Source organism: Artibeus jamaicensis, unplaced genomic scaffold (genome assembly GCF_021234435.1).
Source record: "Artibeus jamaicensis isolate MK-2021 breed Jamaican fruit bat unplaced genomic scaffold, CSHL_Jam_final scaffold_847, whole genome shotgun sequence".
NCBI lineage: Eukaryota > Metazoa > Chordata > Mammalia > Chiroptera > Phyllostomidae > Artibeus > Artibeus jamaicensis.
In genome coordinates this window covers 25,161,458-25,189,106 of record NW_026522057.1, presented here as the reverse complement: position 1 = coordinate 25,189,106, position 27,649 = coordinate 25,161,458, and the positions used below count along the sequence as shown (strand labels likewise).

The 27,649-nt window shown below is 57.5% G+C and overlaps 1 protein-coding gene across 3 annotated transcripts in view; it reads left to right on the top strand.

The window, feature by feature from the left end:
• Positions 1-23,876, top strand: part of DISP3 (dispatched RND transporter family member 3) — a 44,827-nt gene extending 20,951 nt beyond the window's left edge. The window contains exons 4-21 of one of the 3 annotated variants that reach the window (XM_053660103.1): positions 2,516-2,652; positions 3,713-3,847; positions 4,378-4,538; positions 5,826-5,965; positions 7,553-7,701; positions 7,912-8,073; positions 8,916-9,077; positions 10,695-10,808; positions 11,504-11,640; positions 12,787-12,971; positions 14,754-14,884; positions 15,014-15,132; positions 15,946-16,072; positions 16,531-16,676; positions 18,405-18,564; positions 19,049-19,162; positions 19,580-19,746; positions 20,553-23,876. In XM_053660103.1, the coding sequence (XP_053516078.1) occupies positions 2,516-2,652; positions 3,713-3,847; positions 4,378-4,538; positions 5,826-5,965; positions 7,553-7,701; positions 7,912-8,073; positions 8,916-9,077; positions 10,695-10,808; positions 11,504-11,640; positions 12,787-12,971; positions 14,754-14,884; positions 15,014-15,132; positions 15,946-16,072; positions 16,531-16,676; positions 18,405-18,564; positions 19,049-19,162; positions 19,580-19,746; positions 20,553-20,915 (2,809 nt within the window). In that variant the 3' untranslated portion in view covers positions 20,916-23,876. Of the gene's footprint in view, positions 1-2,515; positions 2,653-3,712; positions 3,848-4,377; positions 4,539-5,825; positions 5,966-7,552; positions 7,702-7,911; positions 8,074-8,915; positions 9,078-10,694; positions 10,809-11,503; positions 11,641-12,786; positions 12,972-14,753; positions 14,885-14,959; positions 15,133-15,945; positions 16,075-16,530; positions 16,677-18,404; positions 18,565-19,048; positions 19,163-19,579; positions 19,747-20,552 lie in introns of those variants that run through there. The other 2 variants (XM_037165737.2, XM_053660104.1) reach the window with 2 other exon arrangements.
• Positions 23,877-27,649: the final 3,773 nt, after the last annotated feature.

Here is a 27,649-nt window from a genome sequence, read left to right as displayed (position 1 = left end):
GAATACAACTGGGCTGCTTTCACCCAGCAAAGGGCATTAGATTGTTTATCCGTCAGCCCTCTGGCTGGCAACTCCACTGCCCTGCAGGCCCCTACCCCGCCCACTTAGCCCAGGGCATGTTCTTTCCGTGACTCATCCATTAATTAGATGGAGCCGGTGCTGGAACAACCAGAGTTAACATTTATCGAGCGCTTGCTCCAGGCCACGCACTGTTCTAAACCCTTTACACACACTATCTCATTTTAATTCTCACACCCACCCAATGAAGTAGGTGCTGTTATGATTATCTCCGTTTTACAAGTGAGGAAACTGAGGTACGCCACCATTAAGTTGTTCAAAATTACCCTTGAAGAAGCGGAATGGGATTAAAATCTGGATTTTCTAGTCCAAAGCCCCCGCCCTTTGTGTTTTTTGTGCCGGTTGCTGCTTTAGGAGCTGCTCCCAGCCCTGCTTGGCCAGGAAAACCCATTTACACACTGAGACCCATCCTGGGAGGCTTTTCCCCGAGGATGGAGTAACTGCCTTCCTACCCACTGACACAGTCCCCTCCGTTCTCCCTAAGGGAGCAGGAACGAGCCTACACAGGCTGCGGAGTCAGATGTGTCTGGGGTCAGGCCCCTCTGACTCCACTCGGCTGTGGGAGTTTCAGTGAGCTATTTCACCTGTCTGAGCTACAATTTCATCATAGCCCTTGTCCACCTGTATTGTAGCTGTTAAATTCCTCGTCAGTCAAGGCGCAGTCCTCGAGTCAGCAGCACCTGCAGCACCGCGAGGCTTGTTAGAAATGCAGAATCTCAGAATTTCCAGGCCTTTCCTAGACCTACAGGATTTCCAGATGACTTGTTTCACGTTAAAGTTTGCGGAAGTTTGGTTTAATTATGTCTTAATAGAGTATAAGTTTGTTGAGGGCTAGGATTGTTCTTGGCTCATTTCTATGTGCCAGGAACACCTATTAAAGGATTTGTTTGGGGGAATGGATGGATGGTGGAAGTGTGGAGGGAGGGAGGAGCCCTGGGGAAAGGTACTCGCCTCGGTTAGGAAGTGGGGAGGGGCTGGTGGTAGAAGGATCGCCAGGGGTTCCGATACCAGCCATCACCTCTGCCTGATATGCTCAGCTGCTGAGGCAAAACCCCCACCCCGATTAAAAAGCCTCTCTCCCCCTTTCTGTTCCCCCAGTGCTTCATGGGAATGGTGGCAACCAGGCCCCTTGCAGACTTGACTTAGTACCTTCTTTTGCATTAATAATCTTTTCTATTATTCTATTATTGGTTACCTAAGAGATGGCCTCATGCACCTTGATTTATTACAGAATAATACAAATTATCACTTTTCCTACTTTCTGGTTAATACTAGAATCTTAGAACACAGCTCACTGCATTTATAATCCTTTAGCCTTTTGCATTTTTATTGCATGTGTTTTAATTCTATATATATATTTAAACTCATAAGACATTACAGTATTATTTTGCCAAGTCACTATGCATTTATATTTATTCACATGTTTACCTCATTTGTTGCTCTTCATTACTTTACAATTTTATGTTTCCCTCTGGGATTTTTTTTTCGTACCTAAAGAACTCTCTTTAGATTTGTTTTGTTTTTGTTTTTGTTGTTTTCCTTTAGTGCAGGTGTGTTGGTGATAAATTCTCCTTTGTTTGCCTAGAAAACATCTTTATTTTACTTCTATTTTTTAAGTAAAATAATTTTATTTGAAGTGTTTCTGCTGGTATAGAAGTATAATTTGGCAGTTATTTTCTTTTAATACTTTAAAGACATTGATCCATTGTGCCATGACTTCAATCGTTTCTGTGGAAAAGTCATCTGTCAATCTTTTTGTTGCCCCTTTGAATGATTGTCTTTTTTCCCTGTGGCTGCTTTTAAGCTTTCTCTTCGTCTTTTATGTCACCAGTCTTACCAAGATTTATGTTGGCCTGGTTTTCTTTGTTCTGCTTGGGGTGCACAGAACTTCTTGAATGGGTTGATAACTTTCATCAGTTTTAGGAATTTCCTGGCTATTGCCTTTTTGAATATTGCCACTACCTCACTTTCTGTCCCTTTTCCTTTTATTTTTTAAAATATTTTATTTATTTATTTTTAGAGAGAGAGGAAGGGAAGGAGAAAGAGTGGGAGAGAAACATCAATGTGTGGTTGCCTCTCATGTGTCCCTCACTGGGGACCTGGCCTGCAATCCAGGCATGTGCCCTGACTGGGAATCGAACCAGCGACCTTTGCTTCACAGGCTCATGCTCAATCCACTGAGCTACACCAGCCAGGCCCTTTTCCTTTTAGGATGCTAATTACACACATGTTAGCTCTTCTCATTGAGTTTCACGTGTTTCTAGGTTTTTCTTTTTTATTTTTTCCCCCTGTGGTTTGGTATTTCAGTTCACTGACCTGTCTTCTGTTGTATCTACTCTGCCATTTGCGTGGCTAGCTCCCGATCCTCCTCCAAGTGTTGACAGCCATCTCTAATCCACTTCCATCTTTCTCTCTCCACGCTCCTCCCTTCCCCTAGCAAAGTCCAGGTTCTTTATGGGGGGACAGACCTCTTTGATTATGAAGTGCGCAGAACCTTCAACAACGACATGCTCCTGGCCTTTATCAGCAGCAGCTGCATCGCCGCCCTTGTTTACATTCTCACCTCCTGCTCAGGTAGGGCTTCTCTGCAGGTCTTGTTCTCTCCCAGGGTGCTCCTACCTGGTCAGCTGGCGGGGAGGGGTGCTCAGAAATCACTTTCCATCTTCAGGCAGGTAGACTGAGGTCCAGAGGCAGGTGGGCCTTACCTGAGGGCCCCCCCTGCTCCTACGACCTCACACAGTTGCACATTTTGCCCTTTGACCATCTTTTTCTTGCTGGTGACCCTGTTTTTCAGAGTCTAGAGAATTGGACCCTGGTCATGGATTATCCCCTTGTTACGGGACACTTTTACAGTCCCAAGTCAGCCACACTTTTGTCTCCCATTTACTTTGCCAGCACCACCGTCCCGTGCAACCTAGCTGCTTCTTACTGTGTATACAGTAGGAACTCTGTGTTGCCTACACAAATGAAAGATCGCTAATATTTTTAAATGTTTTAAATATTTTTAAAAAGACATTCGTTCATCCATGCAACAACTATTGATTGGGCACCAACTCTGTGCCTGATGCTCGAAGCAGGGTGTCAAACTCATTTTCACAGGGGCCATGTCAGCCTTGTGGTACCTTCAAAGGGCTGAATGTAATTTTAGGACTGTATACATGGAACTACTCCTTAACTAGGGGCAGGGAGCTCAGGGCTGCTGCCCGGTAGAAACAAGGTGGTGGGCCAGATAAAACAAGGTAGAGGGCTGGATTCAGCCTACGGGCCTTGCATTTGCCAGCTGTGCTCTACAGTGTCATGGGTAGACTTCCTACTCCCACAGAACCTTTGTCTACTGGGGTGATAAGCATTAAATAAGTACATAATGTTTGTAATTTCCTACTTGCCCTTGAATAAGTTCTGCAAAGATGAAGGGCCGTGACAAACTGCCTACTCAGACACGGCTCCCTCTGCCACTCGGGCCTCTGGCTTGGCTCCTTCTCCGAGCATGAAATGTGCAGAACGAAAACAGGGTGGTGAAGGGTACTCTGCAATGGGGGGAGTGAGGCAAGACCAGCAGGGTTAGGGACACTAAGGGGGGATGTGTGTTCCAAGGGGTCCACCCACCCTATTCCCTATCCCCTTGTTCCACCAGTGTTTCTGTCCTTCTTTGGGATTGCCAGCATCGGCCTCAGCTGCCTGGTGGCCCTCTTCCTGTACCACGTGGTCTTTGGTGTCCAGTACTTGGGCATCCTCAATGGCGTGGCTGCCTTCGTGATAGTGGGCATTGGTGAGTTGCCTCCATTGCCATAGCGATGGGCTTCCCACTTGAGAGCTCTGCCCCAGAAAGAGGCTTCTCTCTGGATGCAAAGGCTGGCTTCCATGGAGTCTCCAGAAAGGCCCGGTCAGACCTAGGGGCCTCAGAGTGTGGTAAGGGGTAGAGTACGAGTGATAGGCAGACCCCCCCTATATATGGTGAACCCACACGGGGTAGAAGGAGCAGGAGAGTGGGCTGAGTAGAGGTTTAGAATGGTGTGGAAAATCTAGGAAAGGTGGGAAGGAGGCAAAGATTTGGAAGAAGGAGCTTAGTTCTGGCATGGGGGGCGGGGCAAAGAGCGTGGAGGAGGGGCTTGGATTCTTGGTGGGCGGAGCCAAAGTCAGGTGGGTTTTCCCAAACTCCACTCTGAGAAGCAGGGTCCCCTGGAGCCTGAACTCTCAGGGGTCCTCTCAGGGTTGGTCTAGGCCCAGCCGGGGTCTGATCCCGGAGACAACAGAGTGATCCTGAGCCTGTCCCTGCTGGACCGGGGTTCCCTCCTACAGGTGTGGACGATGTCTTCGTGTTCATCAACACCTACCGCCAGGCCACCCACCTGGAAGACCCGCAGCTTCGGATGATCCACACCATCCAGACGGCAGGAAAAGCCACCTTCTTCACCTCCCTGACCACGGCCGCCGCCTACGCAGCTAATGTCTTCTCCCAGGTGGGGGAGCACCATCCGTCCCTGTTCTGGCCTCCCTGTGTCCCCCATACATACCTGGCCCCTGGCCTCTGCTCTCTCACGACCCCTTCTCTCGTGGCCACACAGCCTTTGCCTCAGGCACTTGCCACGTCAGTAAATTCGTTTTTGTTACTCATCACCATCACCAGAACTTGGCAAATGGGAAAATTGTCATAATACAAATAGTATTTATTATGAATGCTCATTGATAGTAATCCAGCATCTACCCTGAGGTGCATTTGGCAGTTTCCAACGGCCTTTTGCAGTTAGTCCTTGTGATAAACTTATGATAAAGGTATCATTACATCCCTATTTTCCTGATATCCATAAACTGAGGCCCAGAGAGGTAAAGTGACTTCCCCAAGGTCACACAGCTGGTAAGTGGTGAGCCTGACCAAGTCTCCTGGCCCCTGCACTCTTTCCACCCTCTGGCTTCATTCTGCATTGTCACCACTCACATTGACTTTCCTCTCGCTGACCCCGGACTCCTCCAGGCGTCTGAGTTGGGCTCAGGAGAAGGGCTGAGTTCGGGCCAGCTTGTTGGTGCTGACAGAACCTGAAAGGAAGTGAGCCCACCCGAGTCTTTGAGAGATTTTATCACCTGGGCTGAATGTCCCATCTAGAAACCCGTGGATGCTTTAGGCTTATCCAGGTCTAGAGAACCACATCCAGGAAACAGGCGGCGCTGAGTCCAAATCCTTCCCCTGCCATTTACTGGCTGTGTGACCAGAGGCAGGTTGTTTAACCTCTCTGAGCCTCACTTTCCTCATGTGCGGATTATGCAGAGACTGAAATGAGGTGATTGGGAAAGTGTTTCACAAACAGTGAAGGCTTGTCTGCTTGTTGGCTAGTTAGCTTCTGACAGCCACACCCCCGTGCAGGCCCCTGTCACGCCTCTGGAGCACACCCACTGCCCCATGGCCACAGGCTCCCTAGTCCCATTGCAGGGCAGCGTTCCCTCCCTCCCGGACCCAGCTGTTCCCGTGAGGACAGTGACCGGCACTAGCTCTGCACCGGGCATGTTCCAGGCAGTGGGCGGCAGCACAGATAAGAGCCTTCACCCTGGGGGTGGGGCTCTTCCTCCTGTCGCGTCCCCTGGCACCAGCCCTTGCCCTCCATTGTCCTCCTGGGCCAGCGGCTGTCTTCCCAGCAGCCTGGGTCCCCTCGTCCTGCCTTAGGGAGTGGTCTGGCCTCCCGAGTGCCTTTGGCTGCAGAGTCTGTGGGCTCCCTGGGCTGCAGGCCCATATCCTTCTACCTCTCCATCGCCAGATCCCGGCCGTCCATGACTTTGGCCTGTTCATGTCTCTCATCGTGTCCTGCTGCTGGCTGGCTGTGCTCTTCACCATGCCTGCTGCCCTGGGCATCTGGAGCCTCTACATGGCACCACTAGAGGGCGCCTGCCAGACCAGGTGAGCTGGGGGGGCAGGGATGGGGGGCATGGGCAGGGGCATGTCTTCCCCCCAAATATCCATAACAGGCCCTTTGATTCATTATTGAACCCCTTTTGTATGGCCAGTCCTCTGCTGGGCGCCACTGAGGGGACAAGGGAAAGAGAACCCTGTGGGGTGGTTACCGTTTGTGACCACCTGCTGCGATTTGGCGCTGATTATATTGACACCCTTCCCCCTGGAGCCATGGAACTGTGTCCTCTCATTCTGCCCATTTTACAGATGAGGAAACGAGGGTTTGGGGAGGCTAAGTTTCCCTAGGTCACCCATTCAGTGGGCAGCAGAGCCTGGACTAACTGAGGACTGTCTGACTCTGGATCCTATGCTATTAGCCACCACGTGGAACGTCCTCAAGTTCCTCGTCTTGGTGGAGAAACAATATTTAGACATAGGAGCCAAGTGCAAAGTTGGACAGGCCAGTCTGGAGCTGCTGCCAGAGGTGGGGGGCCAGGATAGGGAGGGAGGGGAGACAGGGAACGGGGTCTGGCCTGGGCCCTGGGCGGCCGCCTGGGCTTGGGAGGACGAAGGAACGATGGAGAGTCTCTGACCTGGGGGCGGGGTACACCAAGGCAGGAGTGTCGGGCACCCACGGTGATTTCCACCTGACCCCGTGAGCCAAGGAGTGGCAGGAGGGAGCCGGAAGCTCAGCAGGGAGCTCGGAGTCGGGCCCTCAACTGAGTTCTTGGCTCTTGCGCTCACACCCTCCCCTCTGGGGGCGGAGGGGGGGCACTGCCCAAGGTTGCTCCAGCCAGGCCCTCTCCGTGGGCATTCCGTTGTGATGACTTCTGTGACGGTTTTATAACATAGAAGCAAAATGTCTTGGGGGTGGGTGCCTTGTTCTAATCTCTGCAGAGAGACCTAATAAGCCCCGCCCCACCCCTCCCCAGCCCCAGCCTGGGGCAGCAGCCACAGAGGACACAGTGGCCAGTCTTCCCAGGCCTGGGCTCCAGCCTCAGCCTCTCCGCCCGGCAGCTCTGGGGCCCAGGGCGTATTCCTCAACCTCCCTGCATCTCGACTTCCTTCTCTGTAAAGCGAGTGTAACTCCGTGTAGGGTTCCTGTGAGGATTAAGTGGGAGTCCACAGGGGGCACATGGTCACTGCCTGGCACGTGGCACTCGTTATGTTTGCCGTGTGCTTAGTCTCGTTACTGGGTGAGCTCCGTCTGCCCCACGTTCACTCCAGCCACGGCCGACACGCCCAGTGCAGCCCTGCATCCTCCTCCTCCTGGGTCGCAGCCCTGGGGCCACCTGCCAACAGAGGCAGCTCCCTGCGTTGGTCACCTTGATAAGTGGGGGGTCTGTGTGTTGCCGTCCCCTCTCTGGGTCCTGGCTGCTGTCACCATTTGTCTTCCTGGAGGAACAGTGGTTCCTGCGGGCCCTGGGGAAGATGGCGCTGGGAAGAAATCAGGCACTGGTTTCTGGAATGTCCCAAGTGCGATGCCAGCAGCGGTGTGAGACCGGGGTTCCTGTGGTAGCCAGGACCCTGTCCCGCCCTCCCCGGCCACCCAGGGCCATCAGGGCTCACCCCTCACCCCCACTCTCTCCGTAGCTGCCACCAGAAGTGTGGCCGCAAGAGCTCCCTGCACATCCCCGGGGACATGTTCGCCACTCCCGAGAGGGCTGGGGACAGCCCAGCCCAGGGCCCCATGCCCTACCTGGACGACGACATCCCCTTGCTGAATGTGGAAGAAGAGCCAGGTAGGAGGGAGCAGGCCTGCCCCCACCCCATGAGACCTGGATGTGGCTTCTGCCAGGGGAGGTGACTCTTGACAAGGCGGTTTGAGGACAGGCTGGACCTGAGGCAGGGGGCTGCACCAGGTGGTCTGGGGGCAGAGAGGGTGAAGAGCAGGGTGGGCTTGGACTTGGTCTGGGCCGAGCCTCTCACGAGCCACTGCTCTGCACCGGCAGTGTCTCTGGAGCTGGGCGACGTGTCTCTGGTGTCTGTGCCCCCCGAGGGTCCACAGCCGGCCCCTGACAGGGGCAGCCGGGGGCAGCTCATCGCTCACCTGCAGGAGCTGCTGCACCACTGGGTGCTGTGGTCAGCTGTCAAGAGCCGCTGGGTGATTGTGGGTAAGTGGGCTCCGCACCCTCCTTCTTCTCTGCCTTGTAGCTTCTATCCAGTGTCAGAGTGTGGGGGGCAGACTCCCCCAAAGAACATGTAGGCGTTGGGAGCCCGCCCCATCCTGCAAATGAGCTGGAGGTCAGAGACCTGGGCTGGCTGGCGTCCCTCATTCGCTCTCAGCCTCACTTCCTCCCTTTGTGGAATGTAGCTGGTCCGCAATAGCTTTTATTTATTGAGCACCTACTACATGCCAGTCATCATGCTGGACCATACAGCAGAGCACTCAGTGCTTAGGCTCTGGAGTTAGACCAGCTTGGCTGAGTTGGACTCCAAATCCTACCAAGTGCTAGCTGGGTGACCTTGGCTGTGTCCATCAGTCTGAGCCTCAGTTTCCTGTGCTGTGATTGAGATAAAGTCAGGCAGGATGAGGTCAGGGCAGGCAGATTGTGGAAGAGAAGCCACAGTGCATGTAACAAACTTAGCCCAATGCAGTAAGTGCTCAGTAAACTATAAATGCGGCTACTGTTCTTGTTGGCAATAGGATTTAGGGTTGTGTACAAACGAATGAGCCAGCTCTTTATAAACTAAATGTGCTAAGATAGTGGCTGGTTTTTGTTCAGGAGTGTGAGCTTGGAGCTTATCATCTGACTCCCAGGTGATACCCAGCAACCCACCCCAACCCTGGGACGATCGCTAGCCAGCTTCGCCCACAGGCTGCCAGGCTGGGGCCCGCCCACTCCTGTGGCAGCCCTTCCCGCTGCTCCCCCATCCAGGGAGCAGCTCTGTGTCAAGGCTCCGTAGGCATTGCCTGGGCCCCAGCCCCGCCTGGTGCGGTGTCCTTTTGTCACAGGGCTCTTTGTCTCCATCCTCATCCTGTCCCTGGTGTTCGCCAGCCGGCTCCGCCCCGCCAGCCGAGCCCCGCTGCTCTTTCGGCCTGATACCAACATCCAGGTGCTGCTGGACCTCAAATACAACCTGAGCGCCGAGGGCATCTCCTGTATCACCTGTTCAGGTGAGGGTTTCCATCCGGGGGTCCTCTGTGGGCCCCAGCTCCCTCTCGAGTCCAGGTCTCAATGGCCATTGGCCTGAGAGATGTGAGACCCACACTCAGCGTTTCTGTATTTCATTAAATATTTACTAGGTGTCCACTGCCTGGCACTGGGGACACCACAGTGGGTAGGACAGGCTTCCCAAGCTCAGGGAGTTCATTCCACTGCTAGGAGCCAGCCATTGAAATAGTAGATCTGGATGGGAATGGTTAGCTGGGAGGGAGAGACAGTGGGGCCTGGGACTAGGGTGTTGATGGTGGCAGTGGAGTCAAGAGACATTTCCCAGAACTCAGTGACAGGATGTCTCGGGGAGGAGCAAGGAAATGAAATAAAGATGTCTCCCTGCCTTAGAGGGAGCCTGGGCCGGGCCCTCATTTTACGGAGGCAGGCAAGTCGACCCAAGGTCGTACAGCTTTGCCAGAGCAGTTAGAAACCAAATGAGAAGATGCTTGGGCGAACGCGTTCAGCTCCTGGGAGAAGATCCGCTGACTGCTGTAATTGCCTTCATCTAATTAGGGTGGTGTTCAGATTAACTTGGCCTTCCCCTTGGTAATGGCATTAGCCAAATGCATGGTAATTGACTGCAGCTCAGAGAGGTGCCCGAGGAGCCCCTCCTAAATTGGAGCCAGCCTGGGCCGCGCCCCCGGCTCCCCTCCTGCCCGCCTGGGCATACAAATTAAACTCCATTATCACTGCTGCTACAAGGGCTCCTGCCATCCCTCAGGGCCTGGAGGCCAGAAGCCACATCCACTCCCATTGCACAGATGGACAAACCGCAGGGTGATCCTGAGGTTCCTGGAAGCATCTGGAGAAGGGCCAGGCCCTCAGTCAGAGTCCAGCCTCTTTTATCTCTTAGCACTCTGGACTGCCTCTTAAAGGGACCCTTCACATTGTGGCAGAGAGCTTCACCTGGAGGGGCAGACAAGACCCGGCCCTGATGGGGCTCTGCCTCTCTGACCCTCTGCTGGTCCCGTAACATCCCTGACCTTCTGCTCCCTTCCCTGTCAGGTGGGGTTAACAACAGTGACCTCCTAGGATTATTGTGAGGATTAAGTTTTTGAAGGTATAAAATTGCTGTCATTAAAAAGCAAAACTTATCCACAATGCTTGGGCAAAAGAGGAAATTCCCCGACCACCTCTGCTAGCTGGTAACCTTCCGTTCCTGACCGCCCCTGACCAGTGCTGTGACTGAGCATCTGTCACGAGCTACGAGCTTGAGAAGTAATGTTCCACTCGGTCCTCAGCCACTGTCTGGATGGACGGTGTGGTCCCATTCGACAGGAGGAGAGCGAGGCCTGCGGGTGGGAGAAGGGAAAGCTTCAGAGCGTCCCTGGCTGGCACATGCTTTCTCTTGCTTAAGGTTCCTGTAAATTCAGTACTTGGTGTTTTTTTCCATTCAGTTCCATTTGATTTCTTTGAGACCTCTGACACTCCCCAAGCCGAGGGCGGGACAGGAGCCCCCATCGGCCTGCAGCAGCTCCCGTGTCCCTGGGGTTGTCCCCAGTCCCAGCCTCTGCCCTCCCCCACTGGGCCCAGTGGGGATGGCCCTGCAGCCCCTGACCCAGCTCGGTGGGGGGCAGGTCTCTTCCAGGAGAAGCCCCACAGCCTGCAGAGCAACATCCGCACGTCCCTGGAGAAGAAGAAGCGGGGCTCAGGGGTCCTGTGGGCCGGCCGGCCCGAGACCACCCTGCAGGGTCAGTGGCCTGCCTGGGGCAGGGGTGTTGGGGGACCCTGCCTGGTGCCAGGGTTGGGGGGCCCTGTGAGGAGAGCAGGCTGAGGTCTCCTGGGAGACCAGAGCTGTGTTCTTGGGCCACTGTGGGTGGGTTGGATAGCTGCTGAATTCGGGGTGAACCAGGCTCCCTACCACCATCCCACCAGCTGTCCCCAGCCAGAACTGTGGGCTGCCCTCTGGCCCCCACTCCAGCCCGGCCCGTGTGCCTGTGAACCTGCCCTGTGCACCAAACTCGCCCTGAGTGGGGGAGGGCCAGGGCATTCGGACACTGGGGCTTCCGTCGGAGGTGGGGTGCTGGGACCCATGTAGGAGTTAAGTCCCCTGAAGGGCAGTTCTGTATGACCGTGGTGGTCACCCCATCTGTGCCCACCGTTGTCATTCCCAGTCCCAGGCTCACACGGCTGCCATGACCCTAGTCTGTGCCCACACAGTGTCACCAGCAACTCGCCATTGCAGGCCCTACCCGTGCCTCCACCCTGAACCGGTGACCACCACTTCATCCCTCACTATTCACACAGTCACCCCATCCTGGTGACCAAGGCCTCAGGAGGAGCTGGGGGCTCAGCTCCTCTGTTGGCGAAGAGGAGACTGCCCTGGGGTCAGGGGACGCAGCCAAGGTGATGGCGCACCCCCTCCTACCCCACGTTTGTCCCCCAGACTCCCCAGGCACCGTGTACGTCTCCAAGGTGATGAGCAGAGGCCACCCGGCCGTCTACAGGTTCTCCCTCAACGCCAGCCTGCCCGCCCCTTGGCAGATCGTGTCTCCGGGGGATGGGGAGGTGTCCTCCTTCCAGGTAAGCCCGGGCTGTTGAGAAGCGAGTCACCACGACCAGGGGAGGGGGCCCTCAATGCCCCGCTGCAGGGCACTGGCCATACAGAGAGAGGGAGGCCGGGTCTGTGAGGTGGGCGTGGCCGCAGGCCAACAGGGGCCACCCCATCCTGTCCCGCCCCGCCCCGCCCCACCCCACCTCACCTGGCCAGGTCTGTGGTGGGTCCCTGCAGACAGGTGAGAGGGCGTGCTTCCAAGTCAGCCAGTCCTGGGTTCAGGTGTTAGCTTTGCCATTTCTAGCCTGTGTGCCTTCGGGCAGATGACTTAGTCTCTCTGAGCCTCAGCTTCTTCCTCTGTGAAACGGGCTATGAAAAGTCCCAGCCAGGTTGTGGGAGACGCACGGGGTAAGGCCTGTGTGTCAGGGAGCCTCTGAGGTCCCCGAGGGCTTGATCCCCGGTTGCCATCGGTGAGAGCGCTGCTCCTGGCAGCTGCTCCGGCGCCCAGAGGAGGGCCTCTGGTTTTTTTTCAAGGGAACCATTTGTGTTTCCTTAACATGTCACAGCCTCCCACATGGCACTTAACACATGTGCCGGCACATTGGTCCACTTGAAAGATGAGGGGTCCGGGGCACTTCCTGTCTCGGAGCCTTCGAGTTGCTGTTCCCACCGCCTGGGAAGCTTTCCTCCCTCCTTCCTGTGTGCTGACCCCGCATTCGGGGGTCTGCACAAACGTCGCCTCCCACAGAGCCCTGTTCTGGCCGTCCTCTTGCCTGGCCCTCCTTCCCCCGCGCTCATCTACCCTGTGTCTTATCCTCACGGCCCTTCAGTTCCTGGCCCCTGAAAGAACCTAAAGCCACGGTTCCTGGCAGCGCACGCAGGCAGGGACCAAGCCCAGCTCACTCACTGCCGTGCTCCCCGCTCAGAACCTGGCACAGGGTCGGTGCTCGGGTGAAGGAAAGACTGAGGCTCAGAGAGGCAAGGAAGGATTGGCCTGATCTTCCCACTCGAACCCAGGTCTCCTGAGCCCCTGCCCAGGGCTCTCTCCTCCTGCACTCGGGGGGGCGGGACTGGGCGGGACAGGCAGAGGAGGGAGGGGACAGCGCTTGAATCCAGGCCCCGGGGAGGCAGCCTCCTGGAGTCACGTGTCTTGTCTCTGTCGATCCACTGCTTAGGTGTATAGAGCGCCTTTTGGTAACTTCACCAAGAAGCTGACCGCTTGTATGTCTACAGTAGGGCAGCTCCAGGCGGCGAGCCCCACCCGCAAGTGGCTGGTGACGACCTTGGCCTGCGACACCAAGCGGGGCTGGAAGTTTGACTTCAGCTTCTACGTGGCCGCCAAGGAGCAGCAGCACACCCGGTAAGAGCCCTGCCTGAAGCCTGTTCCTCCAGCCCGGCCCCCCCCCCCCCCCCCCCCCCCCCCCCCCTCCCCCCTCCCCTCCCCTCCCCTCCCCTCCCCTCCCCTCCCCTCCCCCACTTCGGCCACCCCTCCCCAGTGCTAGCAGGTACATCTAAGAAACGGTGTCCCTTTCCGCATATCAGTTCAGATATTTCTCTGCCCAAGACACAGGGGGGTGTGTGGGGACACCAGCAAAGATGGTGGCAAGCGATCTGCTCCCCTGTCGGCCTCTCTCCCTCTTGATGGGCCACACTGGCCGCCTCACTGCTCCTCAGCATGACCAGCAGTCCCTACCTCAGAGCCTTCGCATTTGCTGTTCCCTCTGCCTAGAATGCTGTTCCCCCACTCCTTGTGTGGCTCACTTCTTCTCAAGCTTCAGGCCCCAGCCCACTGTCCCCTCCTGGGAGAGGCTGTCCCCCACATAAAATAGTCACACCTGTTCTCTCCGCGACACCGCCTCTTTCTGGCCCCGTCACCGCCTGCATCATTCCCATGTACCGGCTGATTGCCGGTCTCCCCTTGGGAGCTCGGGCACGTCGACAGTGGCCACCACGACTGCCGGCCCTTGCCCGGTCCCCAGCACCCAGCACGGGCCTGGCTCAGAGCCACCGCTCCATAAACACCCGCTGAATGAGCGCATGAGTGAGCACACTCAGCGCCTCCTCTCCAAGGCACTTGCTTCACTCACGATGTAGATAATTAATTCAGAAGGCACGGAATGTCCCTCCTCAGACTGTAAGGTGACAGGAGGGACTCTGTCGTGTGTACCTACTGTATGCTATGCTCATGAAGGAAGCACCCGGAATAGTACCGCACTGCACTCTGTGCCTCGTGGCATCTTGGTCAGCCGGGGCAACTTTCCCCGGGTCCCATCCCCAAGTCCTGGGCCGGGGCCCTACCTGCGTTTTTCCGTTGACACTGTTAGTGGCCCCAGATCTTTGCTCTGCTCCCTTCACTCATTTTCACAAACCCCGAGCACTGCCCGTGTGCCAGCACCGTGCAGGTCCTGGGGATATGGCGGCGGATGGGACGGCTCGCCACCGCCCTCGGGCCGACCGGCGGGAGACAGCCACCCGCAGGTCAACCGCAGTGCCGTTCATTACAACTTATGTGCAGGCTTCAAGGGCAGTGTGGGGCCCTGCACTGGTGAGCGCCTGGGGCTGGGGTCTCTGACGGGGCCCAGCCTCGGGACCACCAGCACCCACACAAGGCCGAATGCCGCTGGGGGCCCAGCACTGAGGCACAGGGGCAGGGGGGTGACCAGAATGGGCCTGCTGGGCTTGCTCTGCACATACACAACACTGACTAGCGTCAGGCTTCCTGGATGAGCTTAGAACATTCTAGAAAGAACCTTGAGCTGAATCAAGTTCAGGGGTGAGCAAGCTGACCGTAGAACCCTTTCTTCAAAACAGAATCTTGAATCTCCATAACGGTCGCGGTTAAGGCGGGGCAGCCTGGCAGAGCTGCAGAGCAGGGGCCCCTGTGTGAAGTCTCACACCTCAGGAGGCCGATTTGGGAACTGCAGCTCGCCAACCCTCATGCCACCGGTGGGGGGAGAACCTTGTAAGAGGAGGACCTTGAGCAGTCAGTCCCACACAGTGGGCATTGGCAGGGGCTGGACAAGAGCGAGCCTGCGGACCCCAGACCCCTGTGCTGGGCGAGCCCAAGGCTATGGCATGTGACCCCACCTCCCCCAGTCCTCCTGGCCACCCGACCTCAGCCCCGCCTCCCTTGCCTCCACAGGAAACTGTACTTCTCGCAGTCCCACAGGCCGCCCTTCCACGGGCGCGTGTGTGCTGCGCCTCCCGGCTGCCTGCTCAGCTCCAGCCCCGATGGGCCCACCAAAGGCTTCTTCTATGTGCCCAGTGAGAAAGGTACACTCAGGGAGGCGGCAGTGGGACCTGGGGGGCTGGGCGCCACCTCCACTGCAACGGCGACTCCCCCCGCAGGGCCCAGGGCCCGCCTCTCGGCCACCTTCGGCTTCAACCCCTGCGTGAATACAGGCTGCGGGAAGCCGGCAGTGCGGCCGCTGGTGGACACGGGCGCCATGGTCTTCGTTGTCTTTGGCATTGTGGGCATCAACCGCACACGGCAGGTGGACAACCACGTCATCGGGGACCCGGTACGTGGGCCCACTCGGAGCAGGTGCCAAAGGTCCCATCCAACCTTCCCCAGGCCGCACAGGACCCTCACGGGTCCCTGGGTGTCCTTTCTCTTGAGGACTGAGCACAGCTGAGTTCTCAGAATCACCCAGGAGTCTGAACACATGTGGGGGCCTGAGCTGGCTGTCCCTCCACATTCGGGCTGGGATAGAGGTGAGGGCAACACACGTGTGTAAAACCACTGCCCCGCCTGCTGCAGGCACCCCCGCCCTGTGGGGCCTCCCTCCCCTGGTGTGTGTCTGTGTTCCATGCTGGCTCTCGGGTGTTGGAAGGGAGGGGCTGTGACGAGGGCTGTGCCTGGGTCATGACAGGAGCTGGGCGAGTGCTGGGAGGGGCTGGATCAGGCACGAAGGCGCCGCCGCCTTGAGAAGTCAGTCCAGCGGGGAGCCCAGGGTCAGGCATGAAGTGACCTGGGGCAGCGGTACCCCAGGTCAGAGGACCTCAGCCTGTTCAGTTCAGAGGAGGGCTGGGCGGGGCCCGGCCTCCTCCCAGGGGAGATGGGGAGAGTTTGGCTGTGCGGAGGCAGAGGACGGCAGGAAGCCCAGGGGAGAGGGTCGTGAGTGAAAGCAAGGATGTGAAGCCAAAGGGGCCCGTGTGGGGTGGGCAGTAAGGGGAGCAAATGGTGCCGCTGGGGGCAGGCTTGGGCTGGCTTGGGCGGGGACCCCAGGGCACCACGCCCAAGACTCCAACTTGGTGGTAGCGATAACGGGGACCCAGGACCGAGTTCCTGACTCACTGAGCAGCCTGCGCCGGCTTGTGTCTCCTTGGGAAAGGGCAGCGTCATCTATGACGGCAGCTTTGACCTCTTCAAAGAAATTGGGCACCTGTGTCGCCTCTGCAAGGCCATCGCGGGGAACGCAGAGCTGGTGAAGCCAGGCGGCGCCCAGTGCCTGCCCTCAGGTGTGCTGGGAGTCAGCTCCTCCCAGGGAGGGGGGACTGGGGTCCTGCAGACGTGTTTCTGTGCACGAGCGGCCACCCTGGGGCCAGGGAGGGGGGTGCGGACATTGGCGTGTCTTCCGGAAGAGGGTGGGCTCCTGTGTGAACGTGATTTGGCCGAGGCACCCGTGTGCGGCGACATGTGCAGCGTGTGTGGGCACACCCACAGGAGAGCATTTCCAGAATCGGGCGGCCCGTACGTGACCAGGCTTGGTCTCCTGACGCCGCTCTCCGTGGGGATAGCGGATGGGTGTTGTAGGTTCGCAGTGACATTGCCGTGGTCACACACACTTCCAACCTGAGGTTAGAGGGAGGGCTGCTGCCCTCCCCCCCCCGTAGGTGGGCACATGTGCACGTTGGGAGGGGTGGGTTGGGGGGCTGCTCTCCCAGGTAACCCCCCACCGCCTCTCTCCTCCCCGCAGGCTACAGCATCTCCTCCTTCCTGCAGATGCTGCACCCTGAGTGCAGGGAGCTGCCCGAGCCCAACCTGCTCCCCGGGCAGCTGTCGCACGGGGCCGTGGGTGTCAAGGAGGGACGCGTGCAGTGGATCTCCATGGCCTTTGAGTCGGTGAGCCCCTGGCGGCTGTGCATGCGTCACCTCTGACCCCTGGAACTTGTCCCAGATCAGAGGGGTTGCTCTTCCGAGGGAGATAGAGGCCCAAAGAGGTAGAATTGCTCATCCGAGGTCCCCTGGTCAGTGAGCGTTGGCACAGAGTGCTGAACCAGCCCTCAGGGCTCTGCCCTGGTACCTCGAAGGCTGCCATCCACTCCCACAGCCCTCTCTCCCCATCTGCCTGGGGTCTGCAGCTTCTGGGCTGCAGGGGCATGAGGGGTTGGGGGCTGGTGACAGAACAGGACACTGCCCTCTGCTACTGTGGGGGGCCAGTGTGGGGCCACAGACCTCAGTGCTGGGCCACCTCCAGAGGGACTCGGAAGGCAAGGGACTGGCCGTCCCATACCTCACTGCTCCATCTCTCACCCTGACACTGTCCAGGCCCTGCCCAAGAAGGCACACAGGTGTACACACACGTGCACACATGTACACAGACACACGTGCACAGACACGCACGCCCTGTCCTGGGCGTCTGCAGGTCTCCAAGTCCTGGCACTTCACTGTGTGAGGCTCTCTGAGTCCACCCCTGCTGCCTCAGTTCCTAATGGAATTGACCGTCTCGGCCACTTGGAAGTGTGCACGTGTGTGTGTCACACTGAGTACATCCACACTGCCGCACAACCACTGCCACCTCCGGTCTCCGCTTCTCATCATACAAAACCGAAACTCGGTCCCCTCCCCCTGGCCCCGCGACCACCATTCTCCTTTCTGTCCCCGTGACTTCAGCTCCTTGGAGCCACCCCAGTGGCATCACACAGCATGTGTGTGCGGCTCATCTTCTAGGCTCAGTGTCCTCCGGGTCAGCGCCTGTCCTAGTAGGTGTCGGAATGTCCTCCCTTTGTCAGGAAGGCTGAAGCCACACGTAGTTTCAGAGATGAGAGAGTCCCTGCTCCGGCTTCTCCTCGTGACAGGATGTCACTTCCAAGCTGACCCCCACCCACACTCAGCTGCACACATATGCATAGACACACCGGGACTCGCACAGACATGGGGAGCGGAAACTGTGGGGAGCGGAACCGGGCCAATGAAATAATTCGGGTGGAAGGTCCAGGGGAGGATGAGTGCCCATGCCACCCCCTGTCCCCTGAACAGCTCCTTCAGCTGGACACTGCGAACCGGACGGGCCGCTCCCTGCCTTCCTGGACTCCCAGTCTGGCCAGCAGATGGGAGGTTGCTGAGCAATAACAAGAACTATGATTCTCAGGCTAGAGTCTGGGTCCTCTCCTGCTCTGGGGCATCTGGCCATTTTCCGAATTTGGCCACTTAAAAAGTAATAGATTTCTCTCTATAGGTTTCTTGCTGAGCCAAGAGGATGCCCATCTTGGGGCATCAAGGAAGGCTTCCTGGAGGAGAGAGAACTGTAGTGAGCCTTGAAGGATGAATGGGAGCTGGCTTTGCAGGCAGAGGGTGGGACACAAGAGCAGGAGGGCTCTGGGAGCTGCAAGTGGCTCTGTTGGAAAGGGGCAGGGACTTTGGATGCACTGGAACCTGCTGCTGCTGGTCCCCAGAAGCTGCCAGGTGGCTGTCCTGGATTGGCTGACCCCTCTCTCCCCACACACAACGTGCTCCACTCACAGGTGGCCAAGGACTGGCTGCATCTGCCCCAGAAAAGACCAGCCGTGGCCTGGGAAGGGTGAGGGGGCCACAGCCACCCACCCGTCTCACTGGCTCATGTCCCCGCAGACCACATACAAGGGCAAGTCCTCCTTCCAGACCTACTCGGACTACCTGCGCTGGGAGAGCTTCCTGCAGCAGCAGCTGCAGGTGTTCCCCGAGGGCTCGGCCCTGCGCCGTGGTTTCCAGACCTGCGAGCACTGGAAGCAGATCTTCATGGAGATCATAGGCGAGCAGCAGCCGGCCTTCCCTCCCCCACCCGGGCTCCCACGGGATGGGTGGCGGCAGCGGGGGACCCGGAGGTGATGGCCAGGAACACTGATCGGCAGCCAGAGCTTGGGTGCCCTCCTGCTCTCCTCCAGGGGCATCCAGTTACTGACCAGCATTCTCTGATCCCGAACTGGCCGTGTACAAAGGAAGAGCAACGGCCACCACGGTCGTCGCTGTCATTCTGAGCCCTTTACTGGCCCAGGCCCCCTGACCCGTGTTATCTCTTTAAACTCCACACGGGGCCTGTGGGTGGGTACTGACTGCCCTTGCCCCAGTTTATGGATGAAGAAAGGGAGGCGCAGAGAGGTCAGGTGGCTTTCCCGGCCAGCTGTGGCCATGCCCATTGGTTGACCCCAGTGACCTCTGAACTGTGGGGGTGAGGGAGGGTTGTGGGCGCCATGCACTGGTGTGGCTGTCTGAGGACCCTCTTCTCTCACTGGCAGGGGTGCAGAGCGCCCTCTATGGCCTGGCCTTGTCCCTGCTCATCTGTGTGGCCGCGGTGGCCGTGTTTACCACCCACGTGCTGCTGCTGCTGCCCGTGCTCCTGAGTATCTTGGGTAAGTGGGCTGCGGCCAAGGACCCCGCTGGTGGGAGGCCGTCAGCAGCTTCCCCCGAGCCCTGCACTGTCCCCTCACCTTAGTGACGGCCCACTGAACCAACCCTACTCTGACCCCCAGCAAAATGCCCCCCCCCCCCGCACACACGGTGATGCCTCGGTGACAATCATTCGTAGGACTGTGCCCCCCAAGTCTGCTCCCGTGGTGAGCCAGACATCACCAGGTATAGCTTTCAGCCCAGTGACGTGTTGCTGCCCCCATCTCTCTCTGGCCCTGACCCTCCTGCTACCAGAGGTGGGGCTGCACTGTGGACTGCCCCTCATTCCCCAGGGACCTTCTGAGTTCCCCTAGAACCCCTCTGGGACCGTGGGGCGGGACCGGGCTCCAGTGGCCTCCCTGCTGTCCCCGCCCCTGCAGGCATCGTCTGCCTCGTGGTGACCATCATGTACTGGAGCGGCTGGGAGATGGGCGCCGTGGAGGCCATCTCCCTGTCCATTCTCGTCGGCTCCTCCGTGGACTACTGCGTCCATCTGGTCGAGGGCTACCTGCTAGCCGGAGAGAGCCTGCCCCCCCACCAGGCCGAGGTGAGCCCCCAGGCCACCCCGCCCCAGTGCCGCTGAGAGCATCCAAGGACAGCTGGACACCTCCGTGCCCGGTGTGTTCTAGAAGTGTGGTGTCCAGGCCCGATCTCCCAGGGGCCTCAATTCCACAGCAGCTCCCCAGAGCAGCGCTCTGGGCCCTGGCAGGTCCTCTCCCCCAGCCTCCCTAAGTGAGTCCCAGGGGTTGGACCAGGTGGCACCCAAGGGCCTTTCCTGCTCTGGCCCCTGAGTTCCCAGTGTCACTCCAGCCTGGGGAGTAGGGCTGGGCCCTTAGTTCGTGACCCCGATAGCTGGCCCTTAGGGGCTCAGTGAGAACATGCTCTTTGCTCAATACCAAAACCAGCCCTGGGTCTCATAAAGATTTTGTTTTCTCCTTGTTTGGAATTGTATTGGTGTGAAAACATTCATAATATGTAAATTAAATTATTTAATTTACACTTAGCTGCTTGTAGTCGAAAGAAGGAGGTCAGTTCTAATTAGGGCTCCCATTTATGAGGACCTACTATGCAGAGCATCAGCATCCTGGTTGTCATGGCAACATTAATGCATACAGGGACAGGAGCCACTGTGTGCTGTGAGCTGCTGTAGGGAAACCATCTCGTCTCCCCGAACCCCTGTGGAGCTGATGCTGGAAATGGCCCACTTACCGAGGCAGAGCAGGGGGCTCCCCAGGGCAGGGCTGGCCTTGGGTGCGTGCTGACCCAGCACCCCAGCCCCAGGCAGGCAGGGAGGGATCCTGCTGTCATGTTGGGTCCCCCCCCACCCCAGCCTCTGCTCTCACCCACTACCAGGACGCCCACTCCCAGCGCCAGTGGCGGACTCTGGAGGCCGTGCGGCATGTGGGCGTGGCCATCGTCTCCAGCGCCCTCACCACGGTCATTGCCACAGTGCCCCTCTTCTTCTGCATCATCGCCCCTTTTGCCAAATTCGGCAAGATCGTCGCGCTCAACACCGGCGTCTCCATCCTGTACACGCTCACAGTCAGCACGGCGCTGCTCGCCATCATGGCCCCTGGCTCCTTCACGCGCACCAGGACTTCCTTCCTCAAGGCCCTGGGCGCCGTGCTCCTGGCGGGGGCCCTGGGGCTGGGCGCCTGCCTCGCACTGCTCCGGAGCGGCTACAAGATCCCCTTGCCTGATGGGACCTCCCTATAGCCCCGGCACTGGGTCCCCACCTGCTCACTTTGGCCTGGTGCGTGGGGACGAGACGCTTGTTCTATGACCCCCAGAAGCACTCTTCCCTCCTGGCTCCTGCTTGTTTTGTCCCCAGGCCTGGGCTGGAAGGTGGCCTCAGCACACACGGCCTCATCACCCTGCCCAGCCAGAGCTGGGGGGTGAGGCCAGCAGCGGCCCGCACTGGGCTCCCCGCAGACAGCGGGAGAGGCCCATTCTTCTCTCCGGGCCGGTCACCGCAGTGGTCAGGTCACTTTTGCAGGGGTGTCCCTCTCACACTGCGACCATGCTCACAACAGCTCTCTGATGTGGGTGTTCCAGGCCCCTATTTGACGGATGTGAGAACTGAGGCACCAGGGGTCAAAGTGACGGGCCTCTCACTGGGTCAATGGCAGAGCCAGAGCTACTGCCTGAGCCCCATGCCTCCCTTAGGGACTTGGCAGGACAGGCAAGCACAGTGGGTTCAAGGGCAGGGGCTCGTACCCCTGCCTCCCCGCCCCTCCCCTCCGCTTTACCACAGCCATTGCCAGGTGGTCCCATGGCCCTCCCCGGGCCTTCGGTCCTGACTAGAGAGGACAGAGGGACCAGCCTGGGGTTCTGCATGTCCTACCCTTGGCCCCAGCCTCAAGGGACCTTTCTAAGACCCTCCCTGAGGGCTTGGGGGCCCTAGCACAACCTTTCTTACAGTTGCCATCTCCCCAGCCTGACTCTGGGGGTGGACCAGGGAGACGAGCTGGCCGAGCCTGCTGCCTGCTCACAGCAGATGGTTCCCATTACAATGAAATGGAACTGCAGACCGCCACCATTAACACGAGAATTTTAAGCATCGCTGGCTCTGTCATATTCTTAAAATGGAGATAAGTGTTCACGTGCTGCCCAGCCACAAGGACACTGAGGGGAGGAGGGTGCCCAAGCTACTGGGGCTCGGGGCCCTGGGGGTCCGTGCCAGCCCAGGGCAAGACTGGGGGCCTCAGGAGCTCAATGGATGCCCCTTTAAGGGGCTCATCTGGCTCCCCAGGGGGGACACTTTCACATGCCGTTGGTGTGCCTGGCATTGTGCTGGACACTGACCTCCCTGGGGACAGACATTGTCCACCGGACATTAGGAAGCTGGACACAGACTGAGCTGGGACTGAGCCCTGAGGATGGGAAAGGCCACATCAAGGGTGGTCTGTGGCCAGCTCGGCCGGTCATCAGTAAACGTGAGGGCGCTCAGGGCGCCAGACATGTAATGCCACGTCCCCTGCCTAGTGCAGGCCAGGCACCGAGTAGGGGCTTCATATTTGCTGAGGGCACATCAGGCCTTCAGACCCACCATCTGCGGTGAGACAGCAAACCAGCAACTAATGGTACAAGCCACCATGTAGAAGCGACCGTCCCACCCTGATGCCACGCCACACACTGGGCAGCTTGCAAGAGCAGAAACACACTCCTCACGCTCTGAGGCTGGAAGTCCAAAGTCAAGATGTGGGCGGCGCTGGTTCCTTCTGGAGGTTTGGGCGGAGTATCTGTGCTACGTCTGCCTTCCCGTTCCATTCACATCGTGTCCCCTCTCATTCGGACCAGTCATATTGGATCAGGGCCCACCTAATAATGACCTCATCCTAGTCACCTGCAAAAAGACCCCGTTTCCAAATAAGCTCACATTCATAGGTACCAGGGTTCAAAGTATGTTTTGCGGGGAGAAGAGGGGACACGACACAACCTGTAACAGGATTGAATGTGGTCAGCTCGTTCGTTAACCTGAAGGAGCAAGTGCTGTCATGCCGGTTTCACACGTGGACAAACCAAGACCGAGAAACGGACTTGCCTGGGACATGCCGCAGGTGACGGTGGAGCCAGACCAAGCCTCACCGGCCTGCCCGAGGGGTGTACACCCCCCGGAGGATTGTAACTCAGGGTGATGACAAGGTTGGTGGCGAAGTCAGGAGGCCTGTTCTTAGACAATTTGGAATGAAGCCCTTGAGCTTGTGCATCGCTTCACACGTCAGCGTTTTCCGGGCAGCCTTGCGCCCTGAGCCCTGGGGGAGGGGGACCCCCCCACAAAGAGCACGGGGGCCGAGGGGGCAGGGTCGTGGTGGAGACGACAGCCCTGGGAGCTGATCAGGGGTTCAGGTGGCCCCACCCAGGGCTCTGGCAGCCCCCTCAGGTGGGGCATACAACTGGAGGATGGAGGAGAAATGGAGCCCCTCCCCCCAACCCCTTCCCATGACCCCTGTGGGAGGTACAGGAAGCTTATGGGAGGGGCCAGGTGGGGAAGGGGCGGGGCTGGCAAGTGGACAAGACTTCCAGAAGGTGGAGGAAATGACTTCTGTTTCCAAGTCTTGGTCCTGGGACCTTCCCAGTAACCCAGGTTCCCTGCAGAGGCACAGGCACGAGCGTATCACTTGCGTGCAGCCCAGACAATGCCCGTTTGTAAAGAGACCTCACTGAACCTATGCCTCTGCCTCAAAGAAACGGTTCCTCTTCCTTCCCCTTGGTCTTGATCTTTCCTGAGTGTTGTGCAGTTGTTAGGCTGGCAGGTCAAGGGCGGAGGAGGCAAGGCCCTGGTGTCACTGTCCCCTGCCCACCCCAGGGCTGCCCTGCATCAGCGTGACCCTCATAACTCTCCTGTGAGCTGGCTCCCCTCTTACAGATCAGCGCCCTGGGGCCCCAGAGGGGCAGACGAGTCCACACAGCATACCACCAGGGACTCAGGCCCCTGGGTCCTGCCCCACTCCGCCTACCTGCCAGGCCCACCCTCTGCAGACGTCATTCTCAACCTCAGAATGTCCTCTCCTCAAAATTGGCCTGTCCTGGTCCCTTAGGCCCTGAAAGGTGATGGCTCTGTCCAGCTCCCAACAGGTAACTCTCCCCTCCTAGGCGCAGCGGCCCAGGCAAGGCTGAGGGAAGGGCGGGGCGACTGGGAACTTCGGCCACACACTTGTCTGCTACCTGCCTACAAATAAATACCCCTCCATCTCACACACAGAGTCCCTGAAGCATTAACTCCCATAAAGAGAGTCTTGACCTTCCTTTGCCGCCGATGCGCAGCTCCTGGTCTTAATGGGCTTCTGCTGAGCATCCACGAGATGTTCTTCGTTAGCCCGGGCACAGCTACCCTGGGGTCTGCTGGGATGTGTGGGCATTCAGGGGGCGGAGGAGAGGCAGAGGGACCCCTGTCACCTGCATAGTTCCCCTGGGCCCCTGCTTCTCACCAGCCTTCCCTTGGAGACCAGGAGATATCAAGTGCCAGCTTCTTTGGAACGTCTACCATGTCCCAGACCCTAGCCATGCACTCTCCGAATCCTCGCAGCATTCCCCAAAAGGGGAGGTTTTTTTTTATCCTGTTACACTGCTAACGAAACTACAGCCGAGATGTGAAGCGACTGGCCTGAGGCCACACAGCCTGTGAGTGACAGAGCCGGGACTGCCACCCAGGGCTGCTGGCTTCTGAGTGTGCACTGGCTGTCCCCTACAGCAGCCCCTCATCCAGTGTGATCTGACCAGTGGAAGCAGCCAGCGCAGACCAGCCGGGCAGCCAGGGTGCTCTCAGTACAGGCACCCCCTGCTCACCCCGCCCCCCCCCCCCTTGAGTTGGGAGTCCGGCATCCGAGTCTTAGCTCCGTCCCTGCCTGGGTGACCTTCATCAAGCCACTGGGCATTGACTTAATGCCCTGGAAAATGAGGCAGGGGGCAAAATGGTGTCTGGAACTCCAGCTCCTTCCATGGCGGTGCTGCCAGGATTTGATTCTGAAGTCAAGCCGCCCCCAGTGGCCACCCTCCTGTGAGTCTCTCCTGTTCTCATCATTGTCCACATCCTAGAAGCAGGAGAGTGCCCAATGGCACTGTTGGCCATTCATTTGGTTATGCAACAACAATTTATTGAGCACCTACTATGTGCAAGGCACTGTTCCAGTCCTCGGTGATACAAGGGAATGCAAAAACAGCCCCAGACCCTACCTTAAGGACCTTATTGTCAAGGTGGGAAAAATAATAACAGGGTCGCTCAAATATATACCCACAAAGCAGAGGGCTGTGAGGGAGAAATGGGGGGGTGGTTAGGGCACAAAGCCATGTGGCCTGGCTGGCAGAAGGGTCCCTGGGGAAGTGGCTTCTGTGTTGAGATTTAAAGGATGAGGACAAGTTTCCTTGCCCCTGGGGAATGGACCCCATCTGACACAGGGCTTCCCAAGCCAAAGAAAACTGCAAAGTGATGTTAAGGCATAAAGGAAGGGATGCACCGTATGTTACAGGGGACAAGGCTGGAGCCTTCCTGGGGAGGTGGACTGGGAAAGGGGCACCTGCCTGGGCCAGGACGGAATATCTGGCCGTCGCAGGGGCTTGGCGCTCCTACCCGCAGGACTCAGAGTCACACACCCACCCCACAAAGTAAATCGAGAGTGACAAGCAAAACTTGTGGAGTGGCCCATTGCACAAGACTCTCAGACCAGCATCGGTCACTCTGTCACGGCACAGAAAGTTGCCCTGGAAGAACTGAACCTCCTTTTCCTCTTGGGGTCTCTGGGGAGGGGCTAAGAGGGGCCTTCAAATCTGCTCCAGCAGGTTAAATGCTGGTGCCCTGGGCATTCAAGGCTCAGCAAAGTCCTGTGAAGTGTCGGCCACTCCAAACAGACTTAAAATATGAGCCCAGCAGCAGCAGGAGTGGAGGTTCCAGACACCTCTGTCCACACACAACCTGGGGGTCCCAGGCTGGCACAGGGCCTGGCATTTTTGTCCTTGAAGGCTGCCAGGATCCGCTTTGAAGACTAGGCCTGCAGTCCCTGCAGTGGAACAAGGATGCAACAGCAGGTGGAGAGCACCTGGTCGCCACGAGGGGGCGCTCATGCCCACAGACCACACCTTCCAGGAAGGAGTTCAAAGGGAGCCTCCCTTTTGGTTTCCCCACCTTTCATCTGTCACCACCCCCCCTAGAAACCTGTCCTTCTCTCTTCTGGTCACTGTACCTTGACTTTACTTTGAGGATCCTACCCCAGGCCAGACTCTGTGGTGCACAAGAAGCAGAGGCCACCCTACCATACCCCACCCCTCCACCATGAGTAACCATGTGACCTTGTCCTGACCAATCAGTGCATCCCATCTTCCTGGCCATAGTGATTGTTGAGGGGTAGTCACTTGATCAAATCAGTCCAATGAGTGTCTTCCCAGGGACTTGCTGCAGTTATTGGGAAAGATGAGCAACGTTTCTCGGCTGTGGGAGAAAAGCCTGGAACCCACCTTAAAATGAGGCCAACAGCGGAAAGCAGAGCCAAGGATGAAAGATAAATTTCTGATGACATTACTTAAGCCCCTGGCTCTGGCCATGCCTGACACTAACATACCCAAGTTTTTTTTCTTAAGCCAATCCATTTCTTTTTTTCCTTAAGCCACTTTAACTAAGATTCACTTTCACTTTAAATCAAGAGTCCCAACTAAACAGCACCTCCCCACCCACCCAGTTCCCACACCCTCTCAAAAGGTTTCATTGTATTCCTATCTTACAGGTTAAACGCCCAGCTCTTTCACGTGGCCTTTGAGACCTGGCCCCAAACCCCTGCGGGTTCATCTCCTTCTAGGTCCTCTAACCATGCTGGGCTCTTCGCCCTCCCCAGACATCCCCCATCTCTGTTCTGGACTACACACACCTCCCCCCACCGCTCCCCCCACCCCTTAACACCTGTGGAATGTCAACCTGTCTCTCAAGGCTCATCTCAGATGCCACCTTTCCCACCAAGGCTTCCTCTTCTTTCTCCTGACTCTTGAGGAGCTGTGTCCACATCCATCTTTGTGGCTGGCCATGTCCTTTTCTTGAGCAAAAAGACAAGAGGGTACTCTGCAGCTGTGAGGAAAGAGCTCGGAGACTTTCTAAGAGCCGATATGCAAAATGTCACCAAACTGTTTAAAGGTGAGGGGGTTGCAAAACGGTGTGTACAGCACCCTATGTGTTTTAGAAGTGGGTAGGTGGGAAAATATATACTGCTTTTGCTGTGTATGCATCAGGAAACTCTGAAGCAAACCCGAGGAAAACAGTGATTACCGATGGGGATGGCAGGCAGCCATGGGAGGAAGGCTTTCTTTCCATTATAAATCTCTCCATTCTCTTGAATTTTTGACTGCAGGAGTGTATTATCTGGCTGATTTTGTTAAAGCCAGGTAGCGATGTGGCTTTCAGTAGCTCCATAGAAAACCCACTAGCTGTGGCAGGAGAACAGTGAGGAAGGAGGGGAGGGGCGCACTCTCGCCCCAACAAGTCATCAGTGGAAGTTCTGGGAGCCAGGCGTTGCCAGGAGCTGCCCTCTGCCTTCGCTGCTCAGAGGCTGGGACGAGGGGTATCACCCACTCTGTAGCCAGCCTGCCCGCCGACCCTTGCTGCGATCAGGAGTGTGGTGTCACCTGACGCCGCTTCGCCCCTCCTTGTGGCTGAGTTGGCAGAGGGAAAGCTTGGACCATGAGGGTGGCACAGGGCAACAGAAAGAGTCTGGAGGCAGGCTGTGGAGTTACGCTGATGCGGAGTCGGAGAAACCGGGGTTCACATCCTCATTCTGCTTCCATAGACTGCAAATGTGGGCAAATCATTTGCTCTGTCTTAACCTGTTTACTCACCCGTTAATAGAATGATAATATTCATCATGCTTGATGGTATTTTAAATGAGGTGATACATGTCGAGGGCTTGGCTGAAGATATACCTGCGAAGCCATCATCACGCCCGTTACCACTGTAATAAAAGAGACTTCTC